Source organism: Culex pipiens, chromosome 1, assembly GCF_016801865.2.
Source record: "Culex pipiens pallens isolate TS chromosome 1, TS_CPP_V2, whole genome shotgun sequence".
Taxonomy (NCBI): Eukaryota; Metazoa; Arthropoda; class Insecta; order Diptera; family Culicidae; genus Culex; species Culex pipiens.
In genome coordinates this window covers 111,117,756-111,134,382 of record NC_068937.1, presented here as the reverse complement: position 1 = coordinate 111,134,382, position 16,627 = coordinate 111,117,756, and the positions used below count along the sequence as shown (strand labels likewise).

General features: G+C 42.7%; 1 protein-coding gene across 2 annotated transcripts in view; it reads left to right on the top strand.

Annotated features, from left to right (window-relative positions):
* LOC120417206 (homeobox protein B-H2-like) overlaps positions 1-10,419 on the top strand; it is a 30,036-nt gene extending 19,617 nt beyond the window's left edge. Inside the window, exons 2-4 of one of the 2 annotated variants that reach the window (XM_039579172.2) lie at positions 8,032-8,210; positions 8,684-8,751; positions 9,093-9,232. In XM_039579172.2, the coding sequence (XP_039435106.1) occupies positions 8,032-8,210; positions 8,684-8,751; positions 9,093-9,099 (254 nt within the window). In that variant the 3' untranslated portion in view covers positions 9,100-9,232. Of the gene's footprint in view, positions 1-8,031; positions 8,211-8,683; positions 8,752-9,092 lie in introns of both variants that reach the window. The other variant, XM_039579171.2, reaches the window with a different exon arrangement.
* Positions 10,420-16,627: the final 6,208 nt, after the last annotated feature.

Here is a 16,627-nt window from a genome sequence, read left to right as displayed (position 1 = left end):
ACCGCTAAACTTTATTAGCCTACTGCGAACGAATTCCAACAAGCCGAAATGAAGAATAATCACCGCCATGGGCATAAATCACCGCGCCACGACTGCGCTCCCATTTGACAGCTAGGGGAATATCAACATGTAAAGCTTTATTGCCCGCAAACGGGATTACGGTGACACTCACACAAATGCCCCGCTTGCTTAGACTGGAAAGTAAACCATGCTCGGTGACGCTTGAAATTGACTGCTCCTCTCTTTGCCCTGTGTTTGGAATTTTTTTCCAAAGAGTAGCAGTAGCTTGTCGTGTTTACATTGGGGATTTATTAAATGGAAACAAATATAACAATAAACACGAAAATGACACACACACACTCAGCAGCAGCGACGGCTTTTCCGCCCGACTGACTGACAATTGAGCGAGTGAAAGAAGCGAGAGAGAGAGGGGGCAAAGTGAGAGAAGATTGATTTATGGCCCTTCCCGGCGTGTTTTAGGGAATCGGGGCCAGCCGGATCGCCGGGCCCTGCGGATATCGATTACGGCTACTGATTCGGAGGTGGAGGAGGAAAATTAATTGGCCAATAATCGAGCGGCATTATTTTATTGACTTTTGCGACGGGGGGTGTGATGAATGAGAATTTATCGCGGCGTGCGGTGACAGCTGTCAAAATGACAGTTGTCTCGCGGGAGCGCACCTTCGTTCTCACGCACGCCCAAGATTGATTACCACGTGCAAGACACACAGGAAATTAAATTCCGTCAACCGAAACCGGTTAGCACAAAGACAGTGGACGCCAAAGGAGGTGACTAATTTTCGGTTTACTTTTGGTAAATGCTTCCCGATGGATGACAGCGGCACACAATGGCGCGACGGAATGCGCGAAAGAGAATGGGAGAAACAAACAAATGCCATTAATAAAATTAATGAAAGAAGATCCGACGGGCGCGATAAGCGCGCGCGGTGGACAGTAGCGCGAAATCCAAGATGGCGGTGGCGACTCACATTCAGCGTTAGCCATCGCTAGCGAAGCGTGACGCTCGCGTGGATATAAATCAGCCAATGAATTGGAAAATGGTTCCGCGGCGGACCACACGCATTGGCCCCCTAGCCGGGGTCCCGCTCAAATGGGCGAGAAATTAGTGACGAGAGTACCGTTACATCGTTTAGTACCATTGATTGAAATTTTCAGCTCCGTAATTAATTACTTTCGCGCGGCTGGCGTAATTGAGCCAATTTCGGCTCGGATTAACTGCGGTGGGTCCAACAGGTCGGAATTTGGCCACCGTCTGGGTGGGCCAAATTCTTCCGAAAGCGAGAGAGAGAGAGAGAGGTTCGAAAAAAACACATGTGCGAAACCGCTCACCTTGAACCATCAAGATCGGCTCTCTTCCTCACTCTTTGCTGAGTTTTGCCGAGTTCTGTTTGACGTCCGTGGCGAGTCCGTCTCTTCTTCGCTGCGTTGCATCTTGCCGATGCAGTTGGTCGATTTGCATTCCGCATGTTTCTCTCTCGTGAGGGGTCTTTAGTTCCGCCGTCTGTTGGCCGCGGTGCGGCCTCCACAGTTTCGTTCCGCTCACTGTCATCGGTGGTGACGACCGTTCTTGAAAGAATGCTTGGCAATTCAATTCCAAAAGGGAAACAAATGTGGAATCGAGTATTGCTAGGCGCTGGGTTGAAGCATCAATTTGCTTTCGTTTAAAAGCCATAAAGTTAATAAAATATATTTGCCTCAAAGAGTCACGCCGACGCCGTGCGAGGTAATTACTCATAAGTGGATCGCGGCAGATTTATCTAACCTCGTCGACGATGACGGGATGGTCTGCGTTGCGTCGCGCTCGACGGGGGTTAATCCACCTGGCAGTGTCTTGAAACACGCCGACGTGGACGGCAGACAGATTTGACAAAATTTGCAGTTGACAGAGTTTGACAGAAGTACTTACCAGTACGTGGTTGGGAACCTCAAAAAAGGTAGATTCATCTAACCTCGTCGAAGATGACGGGTTGGTCTGCCTTTAAACACACTGACGTGGACGGTAGACGGCTCTTCCTTCTAACAACGATAAATTTCAGCAGAACAAACCCGGCTTAAGTAATGCCCCCCTCTTTAAGATACTACACCACCGATAAGCGGCCGTAATTATGATATTTTCAAAACATAAACATTGGCTTAGTTTCGCCCCTCTCTCTCTTTTCCACCAAATTTCGCTCGCATTTGCTCGCTCCTGCTCGAGTACCCAATGCTCTCGCTTAAGCTTCCGACTGCGGCCCTTGAGACTTTCCAGGTGGCCGGCGACTTTGTGCGTGCGTGTCCCGCGCTCAGGAAAATGTGATTAATTTTTCCTTCCTCAACCCCTTATCGAAGCGGGCGCTCTTTTCGACACAAATAACAATCATTTTTGTCGGTCATTATTGCCGGGCTCCGAAATAGGGGGAAAAAGAGGTTTATTAATTTAAAAATCATTTACTTTTAACAAAAGTGTTACTCCTTTTTTTTTCGTTGGTGCCCTGGCGCGTCGGCACTTTTGCTTTCTAGCAATCTTCTTTGAGAGTTGTGGCGAGTCGGGCCGGGCTCGCTCTCCGGTCGTGGTTACGGCCAAATGATGATGATGATGATGATCAAGCTTTTATAGATGAGCTGCTCGTTCATTATTGTTATTATGATGATTATACGATGATAATGACGAAACATTCGCTGATGGTGGGATGTATTAACTTTCAATTTTAAGGATGAGTGGAGCCTTTGATCTGTGCCGCCGAGAGAGTCGAAGTTTGGGCCACTTTGTTGAGCTGTGCGAGCCCCGTTTGGGGCGCCATCTGTCTCTCCGATAAGCTCTTAAATCCGAGTACTTGTGATTAAGCCGCTCTTGAGTCAAGTACCGCCGCCCCCGGGTGACAGTTTGTCTCAAAACAAACCGATGTTTTTCGACCCTCCCGGCATAATTTATTGCTCTCATTTCTTCCCAAATTATGGTAATTGCTTTCCACATGGTGCGCCTCTCAAGTGTCTGTCCTGTTGCGTTTGTTTTTTTGTGTAGGTTAGGAAATTGCTGCCATGTGTTTGCTTTTTAGACGTCAAAACATTGAAGAATTCGGTTACAAATTGTCGTAACCATGTTTTGGGACAACAGCGGACCGTGCAATCCGATCCGAGGACGAATTTCGCCGACGGAGGTGGTCCCCGGTGACCACCCAGGCGAAAGTGACCCCACGCCTAAATCACCCCGGAACACGGACCTCAGCAGTTGGTAATAATAGCTCTCGGACCGCTGGAAGTGTGTACAGTGCAGTGGCGACCGACGGCGAAAGAAAGGGAATTATTTATTTACACTTCATAATTACGGGGACGAGGGCTAACGAGATTTCGCTTTGTTGTCTTGCGTGGCGGCGGGGTCTCCTGGGAGGTCCCCCGGCCGGCGGGCCGGGGCAGTTTGCATGCAAATTTAATGACTTTTGACTCGCGTGTTTGCGCGTACAGGGAGTGCCCGACGGTGCGAACACTGAGTTGAGCTATGCGAAATTGAGGCTCAGTTCGAGCTGGGCTTAATTTCGGATGAGCATGTTTAACAGTTGGTTTGAGCTATCCGAAATTGCGTCCCAGCGTAAAACTGGGTTAATTTCGGATGAGCTTGTTTGACAAAATTTTACAGATTGACAGATATACTTACCAGTTGAATTGCACTTCAACTTTGTAGAGGAATCACGAACATCAGGATCTACTTTTTCGTACTTACCATTTGTTATCGCCAACCTAACCAGTTACTCCAGCTACCTCCACCTTGAAGTCCGTAATAGAAGGCTCGTTTGCTAAATCGACGCGCTCCTGTTCGCTATTCTGGTTCGTGCGCGACAATTTATTTGTAGTTAGCATAATCCCATGCTCGTTTTTTCCCCTCACAACCATCAAAGCTGTTAGCTATGATTGCCAGACCCGCGCCCCGCCACCCCCTTCCAGCAATCGTTTGAACCGCGCCGTTTCGCGTGATAACCGTTTAACTGTCTGCCCCACCGTGTTCTTATTTTCCAGCAGCTACCCATTTTTCCCGTTATTATTGAAAATTTGCGGCAAATTATCCACCGACGCGAAAAACTAGGCAAGCTCGTTAAATACACCAGTCACGACGAGATCGGGAACGGGCGAAACAATACAAAAAAAGTTTTATTTTTTTCCGGAATCGATCAACCTGACGTTTCAACCTGCTTCAACGTGCCCGCGTCAAACCGGTCACTGGTCTTTGTTTTTGTTTAGCGTTCTTCTTAGCTTCGTGTCGATCCACGAAAGGCACGTCAAATTTACACGAAGATGACGCGTTCGGGCCGTGTGTCATAAAAATAATTACCTACGGTTGCTAGGATCGCGCAGGGCTGTGCCACCGTCACCGACTGTCAAAGGTCCGCAGGGGTGTGCCGGCAACTTCTTTAATTACAGCGTTAATTGATCATTGCGTGCGTGCGTGTCTGGGCGTGTAAGCTTCTGGAAGTGACGGGGTTTGGTCCCGTTTTTCGGGAGCCTCACACGTTCAACGTCGGGTAATTAATTGTGTTCGGGATGGGGCTTGACAAAGGGTGTTTGCGTGCGTTCCACGTGGCTTGTAACTGCGGACGCGTTATTGTTTAATGGTTACAGCGAGGAAAGGGTGAAGGAATCGAATGCCGTCGGCATTTTCAGCTGCAAGAGCAGGTGAATTCGGCAGGATCGGGACAATTGAAGCTAACGAGGAACTGATGAGCAGATGCATTTCACTGCAATTTAAATTGATGGTTGACACAGTTGACAGATGGCAGCACTACTGTTTCTCACTGTTATTTTAGAAGAAGAAAGTTCACACCGAAACCGTCTGTAATAGATGAATCCAGTTTGAAATGGCCGCTAGGTGGCCAATGGTGTTAGAAATGACAGCTTCCATGTATTTGAATATGGGAGCTCAGGAAAACTCAATTTTAAGCAATAAAATGATTATTTATAATAAAAGTATTGATTGATTAGGTGCACAAAATGTGTCTAGAATATTATTAAAATGAAAACTGCTCAAAAAAATTGCAATCGAGATAAGTACACCATTCGATTCAGCAGGAATTTTGGGCACCAAAAATATATAGTTTTCATATGTTAAGTATTTTATTTTAAAAGATAATTAACAAAAAGTATGAAAATCGAGACATTTAGTATGGGAGCTGTCAAATCTCTCACCATCAAAAAGCAGCGTTGAGCTTTCGCTGGATTTGTCTATTGATTTCTGAGGTGGCTTCCACTATTGGCCTACAACTGTCACGTCAAAGACTCGCGATAGTCGATTTCATTTGACACCGTAATGTTTATCGATTGCGGTTTACTGCCCGGCACTCTCGTTAGTAATCAATCGCGCACCGTTACTGCAATGACACTAATGACGTTTACCGAGCAGTTTTGACAGCTAGCGAGGTGTCATTTATCAACCGATTGCGGTTGCCAATGCATAATTAATTAATTAATCACACGTGTGGGCGCAGCGGACCAGCGTGCCTTGTAGGTTATGTCAGCGTAATTACCACGCGGTCTAATTGTCAGTTGCCGACCGACCAAACAAACTCAGAACAGAGAATCGATTCCGGCGGCCATAAATTATGACACGTACTAACGATCGCTGCTCGACAGAACTTTAAAAGTGAAAAACGATTGCCAGCTTAATTCCGTTCAATTAATCTGCTACCCACACAACTCGTCCGTAAACAAACACGAGCGAGCTCTCACAGCAGCGCCTACGCTTCCCTAGAGCTCTCTCGCGAGAGCGAGGCGAAACGTCAAAGCGACGTAAACACACAGCGAAGCGCCATCTCGCGTGGGGCGTGGCAACGCCACTCACGCGCACACCCCTGCCTGGTTTTCACCCATGTCTCGACACACGACACGCACACTAGTGTGAACACTGGATCAAAGTTGGCCGCTGCTGGTCCCCCATCGAGCAGTTTTTTCAATGTTTACTTTGTGCGCTTCTGCCCCCATGGTTATGTGCGTGGAAGAATGACATCGAAGGTGTGCGCGCCGCACCAACACAGGCGAGGACGTGGAACGGCTGGAAAGTGGAACACGGTTGAGTTTCGGATCGAATTGTTGCGGAAGTTGACAGATTTATTGTTTGACAGGTGGACCAATTGACAGTTTGATTGACAGAAAAGTGACAGATTTACTTACCTTCAATTGTGTTGAAATTTGAAAGCACTTATCCGGTTTCAGTGGCCAGATAAAGACCGTCAGCTGTCAATCATTGTATTTTATTGCCTTCAACTTTCCACCTCACATCAACAAACGATCTCTTTCGCCCACTTACACACATTCATTTCAAAATCACTACTTCAACCAACGCACCAAATCTATTTCGCCTTCTTCAGTGAGTTGCGTCGGCGGCGGCTGCAATAAAATTTAATAATTTCATAGTTTTCCAAGCTAATTATCACACTCATAAAAACGTTTCCAATTTTTTGTGTCTGTGTGCTCGAGTTCGGCTTCGGTTCAAAAACTTCGTCCGAATCAAACCAACCGAGAAGATTCTGGAAGCTAATTAGTGGCATCATCAAGATTCACAGCGGCCGCCTGTCATCAAACCGCCGCCGCCGCTCGCAGAAACTTGACAGATCAAAGCGCGCCAGTTATTCGGCTCATTTAGCCGCCCGTCGGTCGGCCAGTACGCAATTTCCCAGAAGTGACGATTTCGACTGCTGGGCTAATTAGCCGCCTCTCACTTTGCGGCCAATTTGCATCGGGGGCGATTAAAAATCTGCTTCGCGACGGATCGCCGTCCACTGTCGTTGTATTGTGTATTTGCATAAACGGAGCAAAAAAGTCTCGTTCGCGCCGCGGCTTCTGATCTTTCAATTGCTGTCAACTGTCGGTTCCTCTTTGGTTCGTCATTCGTCCGAGCCCGTCATAATTGTTGTTGTTGTTGTCGTTTCCTGCGAAGAAATCATTTCATTTTAATAATTTTATAGCTTCTTCAAAGGTTGCGGCGGCCGCCGCCCGGGAAGAAAGAGGTCCAATATATTATCATTTAATTTAACATTTCCTTCCACTTGGTCGCGAAACGCTGAAAGAGTTAATTAGTTCGTTTTTTTTGGAAGCTATCGAGCCGCCATCGTTTTTTGATAAAAGCCGCGCGAACTGTCACAGTGACAATTGGGCGGCTGTGCCGCCTGCTTCGCAGCTGTCAAAAGTTGGCGGCTCTAAATAAAAGAGTGGGACTCATTTCGCGATTGTTACTAATGAGATTGCACCTGAGCACGACATTTTTTTTTATACGAAAGGGGCGTAATGGCCGCTCGACTGTCAGGGTCCGTGAAAAATTGTACAACGGGAATAAAAATGCAAATTTGGGGCGTTTTCCCCCCTGTTCCGTGAAGACATCAATTAAGAAGTACTTCTTGTTATTATTTTTTCCTTAGCCGCCCATCGGTCTATGACGCCAAAATGGTAAATTAAATTAAATGAGCAGAATTTACGGCTTGCTCGTAAATTCGTTAATTTTATGAAAATTTATCACCACGCTGCGCTTCGCGCGCGGCTCAACTTTGGCATTTTTAATCAGCCGCCGTCGTGCATAATATTTCATATGCGCCCCGTCACGGTGCGGCGGCTAAGCAGAATCCACTTAAAACACTGCGCGCTGATTTCGGAGGAAACTGAAGAAAAAAGTTCACGCTCATCAGTGAAAAATATGAATTAGTGTTAATTTATCCTCACCGACGCCGCCGCCACCGCTTGATGGGTGCCCTTTTCCGGCGGCTGACATTTTACGACCCGCGCTCCGCGTCAGCCGCCGCCTACTTGGAGGAAATCAACATTAACAGAAATTATCATCCGACCTCCGCGTAAAAAGGTACTCTGGAACAGTAGGCTTTTGTGCTTCCAAAACGGAAAATTAAATCACCATAAAAATTTATGGATTTATGGCAGTTTTGGTCTCATTGAGCTCGGCCACCGCCGATCGGCGGCTCTTTTGAATATTTTTTCAACTCTTTTAGCAAGCTAATTAACAAATTGTTTTCCTCCCTCTCTCTTTCTTTGTTTACCCAGAGCAATCCCATCTGAACCTGTTCGCGAACCGGCCCCAACCAAAGAAGAAGAGGAAATCGCGGACCGCCTTCACCAACACGCAGATCTTCGAGCTCGAGAAGCGGTTCCTGTACCAAAAGTATCTGTCCCCGTCGGACCGGGACGAGATCGCGGCCGCGCTGGGCCTCTCGAACGCGCAGGTGAGTTGACTAACAGGGGCGTAAACAAAAAAAGGGTGTAACGCTTTGTAACGATGCCGTTTGACAGGTTTGACAGAAATGTCAATATTTGACTTCAAAACAATCATTTCAAAAGCGCGTTACCTTGGATGTAAACAAACAGTTCTTTCCACTTATTCTAGTGAGTGTTTACGTTCAAGGTTATGGATATTGTTTTGGAAATTGTTGACAGTTTTACTTAAGTTTTGTAGATTTTGACAGAGTTTGACAGAACTACCAGATATTCCATAGTACTAACTAGGATGATTCATAGACTCTAATATCAACCTGTTTTTTATTTGGTTGTCTTTTAAACAACTTTTTTTCAAATCAAAAAACGTTCAAACTTCAGAATTCTGCCTAGGAAAATTTTCTGTCAAATTTTCCTCCCACACACGCACACCATTTTAATGTGAATTTTCATTTCGTTCTCCTTCTCTCCTCCTCCCTTCAAGGTCATAACATGGTTCCAAAACCGCCGCGCGAAGGGAAAACGAGACCTGGAGGAGCTGAGAAAATACACGTAATTTATCTTCTTTTTCTATTTTACAACTTTTGGCCGGTTAAATTGGTTATTTTAACAATGAAGTCACCTTAACAATTTGAGTTCCGTTACAAAACGTTACATTAGCTTTTCTAAACAACTTCATCGGGTTACTTTGACAGTTCTATCAAAACAATGAAAAGAGTGTGGCCTGCTCACATTAGAGGATGTTTACATCTGGCATGAAAGGGATTCACTATTTGTTTACAAACCCACAACGGCCCTTTTGCATTGTTTTGCTAGAGTTATGGTTAATAGCCCTTGAATGAGTTTTGATTCAAGGTGATTCAACTAACAATTTCTTTCTCTCCACTCCTTAGGTTATAACCTGGTTCCAGAACAGGCGCGCGAAGCTCAAGCGCGACATGGAGGAGCTCAAGAAGGACGTCGAGACGGTCAAGGTGCTGTCCGCGCACAAGACCTTCCTCGAGAACGTCAACGACATGAACATCCTGAAGAAGAAGATCATGCACGAGGACAGCCTCAGCCCGCAGAAATAATACTGGCCACCCGGTGGTAGTAGTTCCCAGCGGCGACCGGCGCCGGTGACCACTTCCACTTCCGCTCCTCCCTCGACCTCGACCTGCACCTCTAGCGGGCTGCAGGCCGTGATCGGGGCGTGTCCTGCGACGCCGGCCGAGCAGCAGGCCGCCACCAAAACGCTGATCAATCTCACCACCTACGGCAGACTGCTGCAAACGATTGCCTCCGACAAGACTTGAACCTATCTAGAGAAAACCCGCCGCCGTAGAATGTCGCCGTTTTCGCCAAACTCAGTGTAGCATATAGAGAGCGCAGGCGACGTTCCAATTCCTAACTATCACTAGAGAAACCGAACCTGTGTGACCCGCAGAACAGGAGAGAGAGAGAGAGAAACGTACAGTGTTTATATAGTTGCTAAAGAATCTCTATTTTTGTTTTAATGTTAGAGTTTTCCTAGTTTTTTTTATTCGCTTACCCGTGGTAGATAATTTATTCGACTTAGTGAGGACGCCCTCAAGTCTCAAAGCTCTTTCCTAGGTCGTAAGCTAGTGTAAGTCAAAGTTGTGCGTAAGAGTGTGTGATTTTCACAAATTTCCTGTAAAGAATGAAACCGAATTGCAATCAAACCGCACTCTTTTTGAACGTGTGCGGCACGACGGCTACTACTACTTGTAAATATACATGTAATTCCGTTAATCGCAACCAGAACCAGTGTAAAGTTTGTTCCTGACTCCCTGTCTCTCTCATCGGTAGCGTTTCGTGAACCGAAAGTAAACACTCGCGTAAATAAAAGTTTGGTAAGCCGCTTACCAGGAGGACAGTTATTTAATTAAAGTGGTGAACAAAAAAACGAAACGAGTGGCAATATTCGATTTAATTTAACTGTGCTGAGAAAGAGAAAGCATAAGTCCCTCATTTTGACAGTTGACAGTTTTGACAGCTTAAGAGTTGACAGATTTCACACTTCTTACACTACACTGCACTTTTTGTACTTACCTGAATTGCGTTCAACTCTATCACTACTTTCCTATGTGATACCTCAAATCCTACGTCCGTGTTAGGGAACCCTTCAAACACCGAATCAATTTGCCTCATTCCGCTCTCTCTTTCTCCGCAACGTCATCGCACTTTTGAGAAATCGCACTCTTTAAAGCACTTACTCGCTCGCTCTCACACACAACCACAAAAAGAAGATATTTTTCTCTCACACTTACCTTCGACTTTTTTAAGGTTATGATGGGAGGCGTCCAGCCAGAAGCCGCCGCCGTGACCGCGCGCAACTTTTTGCCGGCAAAAAATCGAGTATTAATTGAAAAATGAAATGTTAAATAATGTGTTTCCTATAGTGTAATTAAAAAGCAGCGCCCGCAAAAGTGTAGTTTAATTAACCAGCAGTAGAGGCGGCGGCTTCTTGGGCGGTGTGAGAAAAATATCTTTTCAGGGCGCGCTCGGTAAACTTTTTAATAAAAACACTATCTTTCCGTTGTGATGGTGTGATTGAGCGAGTGCTAAGAACAGAGCTTGTTGTTCTTACCGAAGGAAGCGAAACTCCCAAGAATGATTATTGTACATATTTTAACAAGTATTGAAAACGGTCCTTGGTTTTTTTTGTATTTGTTTCGCGCACCATTTGTGGACCCCTCGGAAACGAACAAAACGGGTCTGGGCGGGGGGCGTGGAGTTATTCAATTTAAGAGCGCTACCGAAGCGAGAACGAACTGTCATGTAATTACTATGCAATGAACACACACAAACACACTCACTCACTCACACGAGATGGTCTGTACTAAAGAAAAGAAGAGAAGCAAAAATTATGATGTATAAGATAAATCTTGACCGTCGCCGCCACCGCTGCTAGTGCTGCGCGGTTCGGTGGGGGAAATCATTTATGAGATGAAAAAATATAAAACTAAAATCAAATTTAAAGATATGGTCTTTAAAATTATATACAAGAAAACTTGAGAAAAGTCCCTGCCTCACAAACAACAATGATTAAATAGATTGAAGAACGCGCGCTTACTATCATTGTTCACAGGTCCCCAAAATTCGATTTTAATCCTGAAATATACAACAAAAACCAAAACAAAACCGTAAAAAACCCCGTGCAATGTTGTCACTCTAGATGAGAAAGTAGTTGCGATCTGATCGTGCTATCTTGTCACACCTTGCAAGTGCGACAACTGGCCAAAGGGAAGTTTTACTCTTTGACCTTGTAAAAACAAAAACTAAAGTGCACAATGTAAACAATAACAAACACGATTTGTTTGGTTGTCCGTTCTGTGCATTGTCCCGAAGTTTGGTTAATTTTGGTTGCCGGAGTCCCGAGTTATGATTAAAAATGCTAAAAACGCAAGTCAGGCGTGTAACTGTTTCAAACAGCCCTTTGGCCAGTTGTCGCACTTACATCAATTTTCAGAGTGTCAAGATAGCACGACAAGATTGAAACATCTTTCATATGAAAAGTGACAAAAATGCAAGGAGTTTTTTTTGGTTTTAATCAAAGTTCGGAAACTCACTCACGAGTTACTCAACCATGAAGCAAAACTAAGTTACCTGCGAGTAAATTACTCAACAAACTCTGGCAGAAGCAAGGGCACTCGTATAGCAAAATGTCAGATTACGGCATTCGTGGATGACCACCGGCAAAATCAAGAACAAATTTCAGAAAGAAACGGGGGCACGTGCATATGATACAACAAAACTACACCTGCCTAATTGTTTTGCAATCATTAGTTTTCAAAATTTCCAAGTACCTATTGAAGAGATTTTTTTTTCGCCGAAATTTTTTTTTTGCTGTCCTGTACATTAGAATTCTACAAAAAAATGAACATATTTTTTATCGATTCCAGACATGCTAGGGTTACAGCATCTAATTCCAGCGTGTCTCTAATGTTGGCAGGTCAGAACTTTGACATTCAATTAAAGCTAACTAAGCAATTCTCTACGAAATCGGTCTTTTTTCTTAAATTTGAATTTTTGTATTTTTTTAATCCGACTGAAACTTTTTTGGTGCCTTCGGTATGCCCAAAGAAGCCATTTTGCATCATTAGTTTGTCCATATAATTTTCCATACACATTTGGCAGCTGGCCATACAAAAATGATGTATAAAAATTCAAAAATCTGTATCTTTTGAAGGAATTTTTTGATCGATTTGGTGTCTTCGGCAAAGTTGTAGGTATGGATATGGAATACACTGAAAAAAAATAATACACGGTAAATTTTTTTTGGTGATTTTTAATTTAACTATTTCTCACTAAAACTTGATTTACAAAAAAAAACACTATTTTTATTTTTTTTTATTTTTTGATATGTTTTAGAGGACATCAAAAGCCAACTTTTCAAAAATTTCCAGGTTGTGCAAAAAATCTTTGAGTGAGTTATGAATTTTTGACAATCCTTGAAAAGCGATCTATCACTGAACGCGACTGCTCGATATTCGATAGAACTTTCTGTCAGCGATCATTTCCCAAAACGATATTTGATCCCTGACACACAACGCCTATCATGACCGTCATTGCTTGGCGACGGTCGATGAACGTAAACCCGAAGACGAAACGAACGAAAAATGAGCACCACTCAAGCAGCCGCCCGAACGAGACAACGTGCTCTTCCTCTTTCTTTCACACAGAAAAATAAGGCATATTTGAATCAACAAAACATTTTGTTGATTTGAAAATCACATTTTTTGTTGAATCAACGCTAAACGTCAAAGCAGCTTTTTCAAAACAACAAAAGACTTTTGCGGAATCGAGTAAATCAAGGTTTGTTTCAACGCAAAATCGGCGTTGATTATATTCAACAAAAATTTTGTTGATTCAAACCTCGTACAGGCTGATTCTACAAAACTTTTTTCTGCGTGTTCGTTTTTGTCTCTCTCTTCCTAGTGTATGCTGCGTGGTGACAGAAATCATATGATTGCTATCATTGGAGAGATGATCGGAATCTTGGTTGAATGTCAAACGACCGCTCTCTAGGCGATTTTTCTCCTGGAGGGAAGTCAATGATTGTGTGAGTGACTTTGCGTAGCACCACGGGATTGAAACTCGTCGGAAAAAAACTGTATCATTTTCTCATTCGGAACTGTGGCGCCACGTGGTGGTAGCTGCCCTGTTTATTACACTGTGAAATTATCCATGGCCAATCCAAGGAACCAGAAGGTGACAACAGAATTGTCCGTCCAAAATGAGTGCTGCAAAAAAACTTATTATTTTTAACAAATTTTCAAACAAATCAGCAACGAATTACAAGTTTGACAGTCGAACTACACTTAAAAGTTGGTTTTGTTAATTGTTTTTGCAAAACCACATATTTTTAACGAAAATGTCAAAAATATTCGTAATCACCTTTTGCCTCTTGGTTAGTATGTGTGTGGTCTATGTTTGCGGACGTGCACGCAGAACACAGAACAGTGAGAACTAGCGAAAATGCTTCACTTTCTTCTGATACAACTCGCCATATTGAAATTGCTTGAAGATTCATACCCGTGGTAGCACTCATTCCTTTGTGTGTGAAACGAACGAAAGCAGAATGTAAAAATCAGGTTGTCGTGGTGAAGATGATTGGAGTGTTCTGTCAGCTATCATAAACAAAGTCGAAATTTCGCAAGCCCTGATTTTTGAATCAATACTATTTTTTTCAAATAATCGAATATTTGGTCGCAAAAAAATTTCAACTTCATTTTTCGATGTAAAATCAAATTTGCAATCAAAAAGTACTTTAGTAAAATTTTGATAAAGTGCACCGTGTTCAAGTTAAATCCATTTTCAGGTGACTTTTATTACGCCCTTTTAAAATGTTTGTCTTGGTTTAAAAAATTTGAAAATATTTTTTCGAAAAGATCGGAAAATTTCACGAATGTTTCATATTTTGACATTGAAAATCGGATCATTCGTTGCTGAAATATCGACTTTAAAAAAATGGTGTGTTGTTCGGGTGGGACTTAGAAAACATCAATTTTCCTGTTTTTAAACCTTTGCATGGCAATATCTCAGCAACTAAGGGTCGTATCAACAAAGTTTAAAACTGCAAAATATAGAGAATTTTCTCAGCTTTTCAAAAATATTTTTTTCAAAGGTGGGCAAACATGTGCACTAATTAAAAGAAAATGAAAAACTTCGACTATTTTCAAAAAAAGTAACCTAAAAATGAATTTAACTTGAACACGGTGCACTTAATCAAAATTTCACTCAAGTACTTTTTGATTGCAAATTTGATTTTACATCGAAAAATGAAGTTGAAAATTTTTTGCGACCAATTTTTCGATTTTTTGAAAAAATCAGTATTGATTCAAAAATTCATAACTCGCTCAAAGATTTTTTGCACAACCTGGAAATTTCTGAAAAGTTGGCATTTGATGTCCTCTAAAACATATTAAAAATTAAAAAAAAATGAAAATAGTGTTTTTTTTGCAAATCAAGTTTTAGTGACAGAAAGTTAAATAAAAAATCACCAAAAAAAAAAATTTACCGTGCATTATTTTTTTTCAGTGTAGTCCATATCCATACCTACAACTTTGCCGAAGAAACCAAATCGATCAAAAAATTCCTTCAAAAGATACAGATTTTTGAATTTTTATACATCATTTTTGTATGGCCAGCTGCCAAATTTGTATGGAAAATTATATGGACAAACTAATGATGCAAAATGGCTTCTTTGGGCATACCGAAGGCACCAAAAAAGTTTCAGTCGGATTAAAAAATACAAAAAAAAATCGAATGACCGAAATCTGAGAGAACTGCTCAAAAGTGAATTATTTCGAATTTCGCGAGGCAATTATCTCGTATTACGCAAAATCACTTGCCCTACCTATGTTCAACGAAGGGATCATTTTTTATCGATTTGAAGTCTTCGGTAATGTCGAAAATTAATTACTTTTTATCGGATTTGTAGTTTCCCGAGCAGGTGATAATAACACTAGTTTAAAAAAGCCCTTCTTAATACCACAAATAAATTTACGCTCAAAATAGTGGGATCTTCAATTTGGTTACACAAACGTTCTTACTGAGCTCTTCTCTACCTCTCACCACCGTCCTCCCTGGACCACCCCACTAGCACACTTGTCCGATCATTATCCAGCTATCTACGTGTCTTCACTCCCCTCGGCCGAATGCGAACAACTTAATTAAATTCCTCGCAGGCAAACAATCGGAACCGATAAACTTCCGTTTCGGTTCCAGACGTCCCGAAATCTGGCCCAAGAACAAGCAAAAATCAGGACTTTATTACGAAAACAGTCGGAAGCCCATAAATCACCCGGCCAGAACACCAAGCAAGAACCGGCTTTGGAAACCAATAAATGATACTGTTACTAATGTGATTAGTTACGAACGAGTGTTTCTCCGAGCAGAACGCCAGATAGAGAAGGGAAACAATCAAGCCCTAATCATCGTCAGCTCAGGATAATCAAAGTCAAGGTGCCAAAAAAAACTGGAACTTTGGCTGAAGAGTGCCTGGTGGTGGCCTGCTCACAAGTGTCCAGAACCAATCGAATTGGGTCTGGTTCGGCCTCTCGTTTCTCTATCTTTCGGGGTCGGACCGAGCTAGGCTGCTGGTTGTCATGAGACTGGGTTGATAAAGGGAAGTCTATTAAATCGTTGGTCACACATTGGGCGGCGAACGTTATGTTTTTCGATAAGATAGGGTTGGGCGTTTTTTATTTATCAGTTTGGTAGAAAAACACTTGTAACAGTTGAATTTACACGCTTTTTTCCAGTTGAGATGCAAATTGAAGCGATGACTGATACGAACCATTAATCTTTTAAAGTAATCTGGTACGAGACCAACCACTTGACTTTGAAATTTCATGGTTATTTTTGAGAAAACTTCAATTTTCAATGTAACAAAAACTGCTTCCCACTATGATTGACTTTTCCAATTACTAAATGCATTAAAATTTAAATTTGCTGTAAAATGAGCGTATAACAGTTTTATCTTTTTTTGTATTTTGGTAGAGTATCGACGGATTTTTAAATCATTCAATAACATTTCTAATTTGCTCTAGTTTAAAAGTTGAGCTCTGTCAATTGCTGCAATTATAAAACATCTCCCCCCACCCATCGTCATCATTTCGTTAGTTTCGTCAAGACACACTAACCTACAATGGTAAGTCTACCACTCTCATTACAGATCAAACGAATTCTTACCCTTTTGCGTCCATTAGAAAGGCTCCAATTACACATCGGCTTTACCTCCCCGTAAGCACCATTTTCAGATACTGTATAGTGTAATCAAGACATAAAACTAGTCCTGCGCCAAAGCAGGCCATAAATTTCATCCACACCGCGTGTGTGAGTGGGTGGCCTTCGGTTTGATCCCATCGTGTGGAGGTACCCTTCTTAGCCTAATAAACCACCCCCGCAATATCATTATAAT